The sequence below is a fragment of the Mirounga angustirostris genome, unplaced genomic scaffold (assembly GCF_029215605.1).
Source record: "Mirounga angustirostris isolate CCGP_5_RB_7025 unplaced genomic scaffold, mMirAng1.0.hap1 SCAF_10, whole genome shotgun sequence".
Classification (NCBI taxonomy): domain Eukaryota; kingdom Metazoa; phylum Chordata; class Mammalia; order Carnivora; family Phocidae; genus Mirounga; species Mirounga angustirostris.
The window spans coordinates 132,384,623-132,397,273 of record NW_026991718.1 but is presented as its reverse complement, the minus strand read 5'-3'; the positions used below and the strand labels follow the sequence as shown (position 1 = coordinate 132,397,273).

At 42.8% G+C, this 12,651-nt stretch overlaps 1 protein-coding gene across 2 annotated transcripts in view; it reads right to left on the bottom strand.

Moving 5' to 3' along the window:
* The window catches only part of RTF2 (replication termination factor 2), a 39,507-nt gene that overhangs the window by 25,559 nt on the left and 1,297 nt on the right, over positions 1–12,651 (bottom strand). For both annotated transcript variants that reach the window (XM_045885985.2, XM_045885986.2), the window contains exons 2-5: positions 9,319–9,413; positions 8,518–8,611; positions 6,521–6,660; positions 2,424–2,502 (exon numbers count right to left, since the gene is read on the bottom strand). In XM_045885985.2, the coding sequence (XP_045741941.2) occupies positions 2,424–2,502; positions 6,521–6,660; positions 8,518–8,611; positions 9,319–9,413 (408 nt within the window). The remainder of the gene's footprint in view (positions 1–2,423; positions 2,503–6,520; positions 6,661–8,517; positions 8,612–9,318; positions 9,414–12,651) is intronic.

The following is a 12,651-nucleotide window of genomic DNA, read 5'->3' as shown; positions in this document are numbered from 1 at the left end:
CTCTACCCCAACTGTGAAGATTACAGATTTGGTGGGTCGGAAACAGGGGATGGGAGCATATACTATTGTGGAGGTTCTACCGCACAAGCCTGGTTTGGGAGCCACTGATTCTGGGTATTTGGCTTCTCTAATAAATTTCAGCTTAATTTGCCACCTTCTCATATTTCTTTTCTTTCAATCCTGGAAGCAGACTTCCAGAATGTACTTGCAAATGTCTAACACATAAACAACACCTTCCATACTATGTGGGAAAACACACAGACCTGAACACAATGTATGCAGAGTTGCCTTCCTGCCCGAAGGAACCCCAGGCCAGCCACGGGCCGGCTCCCACGGTGCTTCCCCCACAGAAGCCCCGCGCACACCTGCTGCCAAACAGCTCCTCTTGGTCGGCCGTCACCCTCCGTGCGTCCTGCACAGGCCTACATTTATGCTCCCAGAGCATAAACGGCGTCAACGGCGCCGCACCGCACACCCACCTGGACCTGCTCCCTGGGCTGGCCCTCGAAGTTTCCACCATCCAGTCTGACTCACTTCCCAGGCCTCTCTCCCGGCTGGCACAGGCCGCACTGCCCACGTGAGGACTACACCTCGCACTGCACCTCCGTCTCCACGGGCCCTTCTGATGCAGCAGCTGCTCTCTCCTTCCTCTTCTCAAGAGCCCCCACCGCCCCTACCGCCCCCACCCACATCCTACCGCCACCATGTGCGACCTGTCCCATAGCTTCAGGCATCCCTGCCCAGGTACCATCAGTGTCTTGGTGTATTTCTGTGAACGAGCCCATTGTTTCTCATTTTACTTAAATTTACTTTAAACGTTAACATTGGGCGCCTGGGTGGCTCAGTCGTTAAGCGTCTGCCTTCGGCTCGGGTCATGATCCCAGGGTCCTGGGATTGAGCCCCACATCGGGCTCCCTGCTTGGCGGGAAGCCTGCTTCTCCCTCTCCCACTCCCCCTGCTTGTGTTCCCTCTCTCGCTGTGTCTCTCTCTGTCAAATAAATAAATAAGATCTTAAAAAAAAAAAAAAGTTAACATTATCTCCTGCCATAAATATCAAAGCAGAATCCCCTGCCACTGCGGCAGCCTCTCTCCGAGCTCCGGGACATCGCCCTGTGTTCCCTTCCCAGCATTGGTCACAGTCACTACTGCCGTGCTCAGTTCTCTGAGCACCCCTCTCCAACTGGACTGTGGGTTCCGTGGAGGCAGGGGCTGTATCTGTCTTATCCACCAGGCTATCCCACCGCACCGTGCTTGAGACAGAGGCGGGCCCCTCACAGGTGTTCAGTGAAAGCTGCTGAATGAAAGAACAGTTCACAACAGGAAGAAGCAGGGCGAGGGGCCCAATGAAACCCAAGCAGAGTTAATATGGGTGAAACTACAAACAGGAGCTGTTGGCATCCATGACATTAAACTAAGTGGTAGGTTTTCCGTGGCCAACAGAACACCAGAGACACAAACGTCTGGGTCCGCGGCAGCGACACCGGGAAAGCAGGGCCATCAGCATTTCCGTCATGTGAGCTGCATGGGGAAGCTCCTACATCAGGCATTTGCTCCCTCGTGTGAGCACTCACCGAGGACATGCGACATGCTCTGGAGGTGAGAGATGGACAAGTTTTGCTTCTTGCTCTCAAACGCTCACGGATGGAGCACAGAGGATTGTTAGGGCAGCGAAAATGGTAAATACATGTCATTATACATTTGTCCAAACCTACAGAATATAGACACCACCAAGGGAACCTTAAGAGATTTGGGGTGATGGTGTGTAGGTTCATCAGTTGTAACAAATGCACCCCCCCACCCTGTGGGGGCATTGATAATGGGAGAGGCTGTTTGTGGCGGGGGGGAGGGGGAGTGCAGAAGGAATAGAGAAAATCCCTTACTTTCCTCTTAAGTTTGTTATGAAAACTACTTAATAATAATAATGAAATAAAGTCTTACAGAAAAAAAAAAAAAGGAAAAAAAACAACTGTTCCAGTCCAGTGGGGAAACCACGATGTAACTACCAATTACATTCTGATGAGATCAGTGGGATAACAAGGTGCCCAGGGAATAGGGAAGGCGGCTTGGCAGCAAGGATTCACAGAGGAAGCAATCGCTCTGGAGCTAAGGTTCACAGGGGGCATGACCTCCCCCAGCTGGCAGGTCAGGGCAGAGGGAACAAAGGCACACACAGGAGGTGGTCAGGGAGCAGCCCGAGCTCAGCCGGAGCTGGCCAGGCAGGCAGGAACACGTCACAAAAGGCAGTCTGAGTCTACACCCAGCAAGGATGAGCCATGGAAGGGTTTTAAGCAGAGAAACAACGAATTAGATCTGTTTCAGAAAGAACTGAAGGATGCTGAAATGCCACATGGAGGGAGGGACCCTAAACCATCTGATTTCCTCAGCTACTAAGACGGAAGAAACGATATATGCCAACAACTCACTGTGTGACAAACTTCTGCTTTTATCTCTTTCAAGGCTCGTTCAGAAAACACACAACCACAGCACCGCAGGAAGCAAAACCTGGGGAAATAATCCAAAATGGAGGATGACTTAAATAATAATTTAAAAATGATCACTCAGATTATTGGTTAACATTTGTTTAGTCTGTACAAAGGCCAAAAACTACAAAGAGAAAAATGGTCACATTTGATTCCATTAAGGAAAAAGAAATCAGTATGTCCCATATATATTTATTTATATACTACTTTAAACGAGAAATATAGGCCATAGTCCCATTCCTGGTCCCTTGTAATAATCCTTTAGAATAATGTCTCTCCTACAAAAAAAAATAAATACGTTAAAGAAAAAAAAACCCACAAACATAAAAAGTCAAAAGACAGAACAGGAACTCTTGGGAGAGACTATTTTAAATATATATGAGATTCAGTGTTTTTTTTGTTTGCTTTTGATTTTATTTATTTATTTGAGAAAGAGAGAGCACAAGCAGAGTGAGTGGCAGGCAGAGGGAGGAAGAGAAGCAGGCTCTCCACTGAGCAGGGAGCCTGATGTAGGGATCTATCCCAGGACCATGGGATCATGACCTGAGCCGAAGGCAGACGCTTAGCTGACTGAGCCACCCAGGTGCCCCGAGATTCAGTATTTGTGAATATTCAGAAGGGTCTCAAAAAGCAAAAATAAACAATGTATCAGAAAAATGGGCAAAGGCATTAACATGCGATTCATGGGAGAAATATAAATGGCCAAAACATAAAAATGCTTAACCTCAACTGTAAATTAAAGAAATCCACTGCAAAACAATGATGTGCCATGTTTTACGTATCCGGCAGTAATGAGAGAGACTAAAGTTATCCAGCTAGAAACAGAGGAAACAGGCATGTCTGTTGGTGGTGGGCACAACACAGTGCGTCTTAGAAGGACAATTTGTCAGTATCGAGGGAAAAAAGCACTTTTCGGAGCATCTCCTATAGAAACATGCTCACGAGTGTACAAATGCATAAATATGTATTTATGAAGTTGTGCAGGACAGTGCTGCTCGTAACAAGGAAAAAGAGGAAAGCACCTAGATGTTCATCAACAGAGGAATGGTTACATAAATTATGAACACTCACACAGCTATTAAAAGGAGCAAGGTAAATCTGTATGCAAGGCCATGAAAACATGCTCACATTAGACAGAGAAGTAGGAAACAAAGAGGTTACAAGATAGGTCTAATACGTTTCCATGACTCTAAAGAATATACATTTATTTATATTTCCAATGGCAGAGGTGTAGGGAAGTGTGGAGTATGTGTGTGGGGTGGGGGGCAGCGCTGAAACTCCAAACAACTAAGAACGTTGCCATGGGAGGCGAGGACTGGGGGAAAGGGGCAAAACTCACCTGCACATTTTACTTTATATATTCCTCTAAAAATGCCACAACAGAAAGTCTCTCCAATTCCTTAGGGATTATAGTGGATACAGATTGCCTTAACAAAAACCCAATTAATAACACTGTACTACATTCATTTACTGTTGTTTAGGACCAAAAAAAAAAAGTCCTATTTTATGGATACTTACTAATTATTAATAATTTAGAAAATTATTTTTTTAAAGATTTATTTATTTATTTGACAGAGAGAAGCAGCAGAGGGAGAGGGAGAAGCAGACTCCCCGAGGAGCAGGGAGCCCGATGCGCGACTTGATCCCAGGACCCTGGGATCATGACCTGAGCCAAAAGCAGACAGACACTTAACGACTGAGCCACCCAGGCATCCCAGAAAATTGTTTTTCTTTAAACAAAGGCTCAATGTTTTCATTACACTAGTCATTTATTTCTACTTTTCTCTATATTTAAATCTTTATTATATAGGCTTTAATAAATGTATGATTTTCTAGTGTGGAGGCCATATTAATAGCAGGAGGGCAAAGCCAAAACAGGCAAAGCTCAATTAACTGGGAAGAGAGAAGAGAGGAGATTAACCAGTGAAAAAGGGGAAAAACTAGGGAAGCCACAATCGGAGCAACAGGCTACAGGTAACCCCTGCTTAAGACCCCAGAGTTGAGTCTGTTTCTGCTAAGTTCCTCTTTTGAGGTGAACCATGGTCTTCTTAAAAAGAAGTGGGAAGCCAGACACAAAAGGTCAAATACTGAATGATTCTACGTATAGGAAATCTCCAAAATAGGCAAATCCATGAAGACAGAGAGCAGACCGGCAGTGGCCAGGGGCTGGGGCTGGGGGAACGGGAAGGGACTGCTCTGTGGCTACGGAGTTTTCCTTTGGGGGGAGGGAAATGGAGGGAAATGGAAGCAGACAGAGGTTGGTGGCTGCACAGCATTGGGGCTGTACCAAACACCCCTGAAACATGCACCTTAAAATGGTCACTTTTATGTTACAACTTTAACCCTGAAATAATGTGTGTGTATACCACATACCGAAATGCACACAAAAGTGAGATGAGGTGAGTCTAGTTCCCCAGAACTTTAGCTTTTTAATTAATTCATTACTTTTTCTTTCTTTCAGCTTTATTTAGGTACAACTGACAAACACACATTTTCTATATGTAGGGTGTACAACTTGATGATCTGATGTATGTATACACTGTGAGATGATCATCTCTATCAAGCCAATTAACATATTAACCACCTCATAGAGCTACCACTAAATGGTAAACTCTGAGAGGCTTAAATGATTTAAAGTCAGACTATCTGAAGAATATAATCTTTTTTTAAAATTAATTAATTAGTTGATTTTTTTATGTAGTGTTCCATGATTCATTGTTTGCGTATAACACCCAGTGCTCCATGCAATACATGCCCTCCTTAATACCCATCACCGGGCTAACCCATTCCCCCACCACACCCCCCAAAACCCCTGAAGAATATAATCTTTAAAAGCCCCTTGGGCCTAAAATTTTACTTCTCTCCAAATCCACAAAGCCACAGGTTGTGCCATTTCAGGGCATGGTGGTCACGCTGTCTGGCAAAGTATGCCACACACACACACGTCTGTTCAATGGATGTGTACAAATGTGCCAGAATGCTCCAGATTCAATGTGGTTGTTTATAGCTCAAAGTTTTTACTTACTTGAGATTCTCCCCGTTTCAACCCCACCCATTTCCTGAATGAAAATAGTAAAAAAGTACTACCTTTCAACAAGTAATATGTTAGATGGAAGGTTCCAGATGGCAGGTGGGACTACCAGTTATTAAAGGTATTTCTAAATGGTGGGAAAAGAGTTGAAAGCTTTGGCTTACTGAGACATTCTATAAAAAGGCACCTGCTACAGTCAACATTCATATTTTTTAAGGCAGAAATATACAGGTCACTTATGTTTGCTATAGAACTCTTGACCTTAGGATTTCTGGTGCTCTAGTCAGAGGATTTGTTCGCTACAAATTCAAAGCAAGTTATCATTATCAGCTGGGTCTTCAGCTGACTGATTGAGCACACACTGGGTGACACTGTTTTCCACCACACAGTTTTCAGCAATTATAAGGAAATCGGAGCTGCCTGATGGGCAACATTTGTCCTTTGCTTTCTTCCCGTAAGAAAAAAACAAATAATCCAACTCAGGTCTCATAAAGTGTCACATGAGAAATTTTTAAAATCCCTCTTTACTCTAGGTGCTCCTACTCTCAAGTACAGAAAGCACAGACACCAAAGTTGAGTGGACTTGGTGGGACACCACATGAGAAACGGCTATTAGGGAATGAACATGGTCTCATGGTAGCACCCCACCTCTAAGACACAACCCAAACCAAAGGACACCCTAAAGAAGACTGTGTGATGAGGGGCGCCTGGGTGGCTCAGGCGTTAAGCATCTACCTTTGGCTCAGGTCACGATCCCAGGGTCCTGGGATTCACCCCTCACCCCAATTGGGCTCCCTGCTCTGTGGGAAGTCTGCTTCTCCCTCTCCCACTCCCCCGCTTGTGTTCCCTCTCTCGCTCTCTCTGTCGAATAATTGAATAAATAAATAAAATCTTAAAAAAAAAAAAAAAAGACGACGACTGTGTGATTATACAGCTACAGCACAAATCCTAACAGCATCAGTATTATCTAACCAGACTCCACACCATCTGCCCCACATCCCTTACTGACCTGTGCCGGCCATTCATCTCCAGGCCCACAACGGGGCAGATGAAACGTGCCCGCTGGAGGTCATCGTGTTTGTCACCTTTTGTGTTTCCTCTGTCCCCTTCCCAGGCAGGATTATCAGAAAGCCTTAGTTCTGTCACATTCTGTGAAAAACCATCCATAGTTTAAGAATTCATCTGATAAATGGATCATCCTTAGCCTCAATAACCACCTAAATCGATAGAGAAATTGTTATTCCAGTCCTTTCCCATCCAAACCTTTTCTTCCTAGCTCCTTTCCTTTGGCCATCAATTGTAACATGGATAAAAAAATTAAACCATAAACTGCAATAGAAAACAAGAGTTTTAAAATTCACTGACTGGCAAGTGAATTAGTTAATTTCTATTTTATAAATATTTTGCTATCTAAGGAAAAGTACTTTTGGACATGAAAAATAAGTCCACTAACAGAAAGCTCTGTATTAATTTCATCCGGAAAGGAACAATTTTCTTTCCCTGCGAATGAATCCTCACTGAGGCTGTTCCATATTCCTGGTGGCCCATGTTTATTTAGTAATTGAACAGACAGGGGCGCCTGGGTGGCTCAGTCGTTAAGCATCTGCCTTCGGCTCAGGTCATGGTCCCAGGGTCCTGGGATTGAGCCCCACATCGGGTTCCCTGCTCAGCGGGAAGCCTGCTTCTCCCTCACCCACTCCGCCTGCTTGTGTTCCCTCTCTTGCTGTCTCTCTGTCAAATAAATAAACAAATCTTTAAAAAAAAAAATCATGGATAGCGAGTATTCTCACCTGTGAGATGAGATAAATAAAATCTTAAAAAAAAAAAATTACTAATTTGCCTGAAATTATATCCTGTATCCTGTAATCACTCCAAGAATTCAAACAAAAGGCCTAATATAATAAAAAATTTACAAAGAAAGAAGAGAAAAACCCAAAGCCTTATACAGAGAGCCAGGGACTCTGGTTCTGGGTTGGTGCCTCATTAGCTGTGTGGCCTCAGAAAGTCATGGATGGGGCGCCTGGGTGGCTCAGTCGTTAAGCGTCTGCCTTCGGCTCAGGTCATGATCCCAGGGTCCTGGGATCGAGCCCCACATCGGGCTCCCTGCTCGGCGGAAAGCCTGCTTCTCCCTCTCCCGCTCCCCCTGCTTGTGTTCCCTCTCTCGCTGTGTCTCTCTCTGTCAAATAAATAAAAAAATCTTTAAAAAAAAAAAAGTCGTGGATAGTGAGTATTCTCACCTGTGAGATGAAGTGTCTGACAAGGCTGATGGTCCTCAAATTCTCTACCACCTTCCTGATGTTTCTCCCATTGACCAGATTTGCAAGATTTTGTCCTCTCAATCAACTTCCTTTACTAAAAAACTTTTTCCATTTTATAAAAGAATTTTAACTGTCAATCAGAACATCTAATTAGCAGGAAATATCACACTGACTTAATAATGATCTACCTTATAAAATTCTCTAATTCTGTAAGTGTCTTCCAAATCAAAAATTCAAGTAGCTGAGTTTTAACACAAAAATGATGTCTCCAAACATTTATACATCACATTGTTTTCAAAGTTCTTTTGCACATATTAAATTATAACAAATTTATAAGGCAGGAAGGACAGGCATAGGAACTCTTGGCTTGAGCTTTAAATGACCTGCCCCAAATCACACTTTCTTTTCCTTTCTTTTTTTTTAAAGATTTTATTTATTTACTTGACAGAGACAGAGATAGCGAGAGCAGGAACACAAGCAGCGGGAGTGGGAGAGGGAGAAGCGGGCTTCCCGCTGAGCAGGGAGCCTGATGTGGGACTCAATCCCAGGACTCTGGGATCGTGACCTGAGCCGAAGGCAGACGCTGAACGAATGAGCCACCCAGGCACCCCCAAATCACACTTTCATTTGGTGGCTGGGTGGGACTAGAATTCCAAATTTCTGAGTTCAGTCTATAATGTACATGAATTCTATAAAATAAACGTTAACCACTGAGACCCCTGGAGAACTTCAGAATCACTGGTCTTACCTTAATGCTTTTAATGTGAGATGCTGCCTTCCCAAGAGCCTTTTCGGAAGATTTGTCCAATAGAAACTCAATGACGGCATCTTTGTTATAAAGTCTGCAACAATAAGGATGAGTCAGAACATTCTAGCAACAGTCAACCTCCACACAAAGGAGTAAGACGAAATTCAGTACAATCCAAAGTCATTTACATCTGGTAACAGGAATGCCCTGCATTATTAAAAAAGTAAATTAAATCCTGTCTCAACTATTTCCAGAGTATACAAAGAAAGAAACTAGTTTAAACCAAGGGTTGCAAACTGGCGGTCTGAGAGCCGAATGTGATCTGAACAGGAACTTAAAAATTGGGAAATGTAATGTAAAAGTACATTTTCAACTTTTCCTGGGAAAAACAATCAGAAGTTCTGGAATCACTAGGCCCACATTCTTGAACTGTAACAACTGGCTGGAAATGAGTAGCAGCTACCGTTTTAGACAAGACATGAACTCTCCAGTTTCCTCCAGTCCCCACCATTCCCTACTACCCCACATAGCTCCTTCATGCATTTATGTTTATAACCGAGCTCCTACTGGCCCCTGAATTTTCAGATCCTGGATTAAATAAACCAAACTGAATAGAAAAATGCAGACGTATGTTCAGAGACAGGGAATGATAACCTAGGCTTCACAAATTTGTTTGAGATGATTCACATTTCATGAATCAAGAACTGCATTTACACATTAAAATTCTTTTTCCTTCACATTAAAATTCTTTTAAAAATTAGTTAATAAAAACTCATCTCAATTAAGTAAAAGGAACCATACCTGCCAAGTTCACAGGCCACTATTGGTCGCCTTAATATTTCTTGACTTAGAGTACAATAGTTCCATTGGGCCACTAATTCAGCATCTTTGTCAACCTAAGAAAAGAAAAGAAATCCTTCCAATTAACTTTCACCTCTGAAAGATATATGGTCCACAGTTCTACCTATAAGGGCTTATTTAGTTATACCACATGTGATGATTTTTGTCTTTTAAATCAAAGATAGTGACACATGAAGCTGGGATTAAAAAGTCCAAGTAACTAATACCATGTCCAACCAAGTTCCCACTAAACAGGACATGTCAACAAAACGGTTCATATCAAGTCATTAAATTGCTTATACAAGCTGCATGTAAATATTGGTGTCTGTATCTATTTTTTAAAATTTATTTATTTTTTTAGTAACCTCTGCACTCAACGTGGGGCTTGAACTCACGCCCCCGAGATCAGGTGTCACACGCTCTTCCGACTGAGCCAACCAGGTACCCCCAGCATTTGTACCTTAACAGTAAGTTAGAGAAGCAGGACAGAAAAAATAAGCAATACAAGCTAATTTCTATCAGTGGGAAAGGCTCCGAAGTTTTAGCTGAATTTAAAGACTGAGAATCTAGAAAATAGTTATTTTTTTTAAGTTCAGCACAAAGACTATATAATTCTTTATAAAAATCAAATCCAAACACAAGACCTTCTACTGCCCTCAAATGATATTTCACCTATATTAATATTCCAAGTCCCACTATTTTCCTCTCCTAAAATGCCAAACCTGGATAATAGGAGGGCACAAGTGGGAGAAAGTAGGAAGAGGAAAAAAAAATATGGAAAAATTCCCTTAAATTTACTTTTTGCAGTAACAACTGCTTGTTTACTGTGTGCCAAGTGCTGTGTTAAGCAGTTTCTGTGACTTAATCTTTTAGCCCTCAGAGAAACCCTAAAACTTAGTATTTTTACTTTGTTACTGAGGAGATGGAGGTACCAAGAGGTTAGGTTACATGTCCAAGGTCTCACAGCAAGTAGATGAAGAAGCTAAGATAAGAACCCAAGCAGGCTGGCTCCAGAAACCAAGTTTTGTGGTTTTTCTTTTTTAGATTTTATTTATTTGACAGAGAAGGGGGGAGGGACATGGTGGAGGAGAGTCTCAAGCAGACTCTGCGTTGAGTGCGGAGGCCAAGGAAGGGCTTGATCCCATGACCCTGAGATCATGACCTGAGCCGAAACCAAGAATCAGACACTTAACCAACTGCACAACCCAGGTGCCCCAGAGACCATGCTTTTAATCACTACTTTCTACCGATTTTCTATTATTTCAAATAGAACAAAATAAAAACAAAACCCACACTACTGCAACTGTTACTCTACCCATACCCCAGATCCAAGAGCTATACTTTGGTTGCTTAAATAACTTTTATCAAAATTCAGTGTAGCCAAGGCCCAAGAAAAACCTGCCACCAGTGAAGTCGATTTACTACACCCACTGCAGAGTCAAAAAAGCCACGTTCAGCAAGTCCAGGATCTCCTTTCTGGATCCCTCACCTGCTTTACCCATAGTACTTTGCTGATTCAAAAGATAATTGGGATAGCTGGGGACAGGGAGAAAAGTGATAAACTAATCCTTACCCAGGTTGGTAACCCCAAAAAACTTCTGAAACATTTTTTTTTTTTTTACCCCGGTCTCTCTTCAGGGAAAGGTCTTAAATTACAGCAATGGTTTTACCAGACCAAACACACCATGTGAGTGATCAAAAATATTAAATTATATATCTATTTGAAATGTAGGCAATGTAAAGCCTGAACTCTGTTCACTGCCCTGTCCCCAGGGCCTAGAATAGTGCCTGTGATAAGCATTTAATAATGTATTTGTTGAATAAATAAGGATAACAAAATCCATCCTGCCTGAGCACTCTGGTTGTCTCAGATCACCCTTTCTTCTTTTCTATCCCCTTCTGACACCTTACCAAGCTTTTCATTAAGCTACTCCTCTTCAGCCCTGGTCACAAGTTAATGAAACTAGCTGAATACTTTTTTGGAAAAGCTCTCATGAGTGTTAACTATTTAGCATTAGTCTATGCATCTGTAGGTGTGATGAGAGGGAACACTCCCTCCTCTTGAGAGTCCATTCATTCTCAAATTCAACACATTTACCAGGTGTCTACTGTGTGGTGGACAAAGGTAAGACACAAAGTCTCCGTTCATATCTGAGAAAGACAGACAATAAACAAATGAAAACAGCGATAAGCACTATAAAGAAAAGTAAAGCAGCAAAAGAGGACAGAGAGCGATGGAAGTGAGATGTATTTTGGCAATAATGGACTGAAATGACATCTGAGGAAAGAACTGCATGAAGTGAAGAAACAAATGATATGAACATCTCAGTGAAGAACATTATCAGGTTGTGGAAATTTTACTCCAGGCTGAGAAACAAAGGCCTGTTTGGCTGAAACAGAATGAAAGACCCGGAGAGGGGTAGAAGATGAGGTGGAGCGGCAAGGCATCTGATCACACAGGACCTTGTGGGATTTTGTTCTGAATATAACAAAAAGCTGCTGGAGGATTTTAAATATAGTAGTGATACACGAGATTTACCTTTTAAAGATTTTACCTTTAAAGATCTTCTAGCTGCTCAATAGAGAATATATGCAGCATCCATATGTGCCAGGCACTGTATTAGGTACTTTACATGCCTTCTGTTATTAAAAAATAATTACTGGGGCGCCTGAGTAGCTCAGTCTGCCTTCAGCTGGGGTCATGATCCCAGGATCCTGCGATCGAGCCCCATATAGGGCTCCTTGCTCAGCAGGGAGTCTGCTTCTCTCTCTCCCTCTGCCTACCGCTCCCCCTGCTTGTGCTCTCTCTCTCTCTGTTAAATAAATAAATAAGGGGCGCCTGGGTGGCTCACTTGTTAAGCATCTGCCTTGGCTCAGGTCATGATCCCAGGGTCCTGGGATTCGCCCCCCCACCCCCCCCATCGGGCTCCCTGCTCCACGGGAAGCCTGCTTCTCCCTTTCCCACTCCACTCCCCCGTCTTGTGTTCCCTCTCTCACGGTCTCTCTCGCTGTCAAGTGAATAAATAAAATCTTAAAAGTAAATAAATAAATAAGCAAACAAATAAAATCTTAGGGAAAAAAGTAATTACTAATGCGGGGCACCTGGCTTAGCTGGTAGACCATGTGACTCTTGCTCTCGAGGTCATGAGTTCAAGCCCCACGATGGGCGTAGAGATTATTTAAAAAATAAAGGGTTAAAAAAATAAAGTAATCACCAATGCTAACTTTTAATCCCTGAATAAATGGTTGGAAATCCTGGCTTCATTACCTGTCAGTTGTGTGATCCTGGTCATG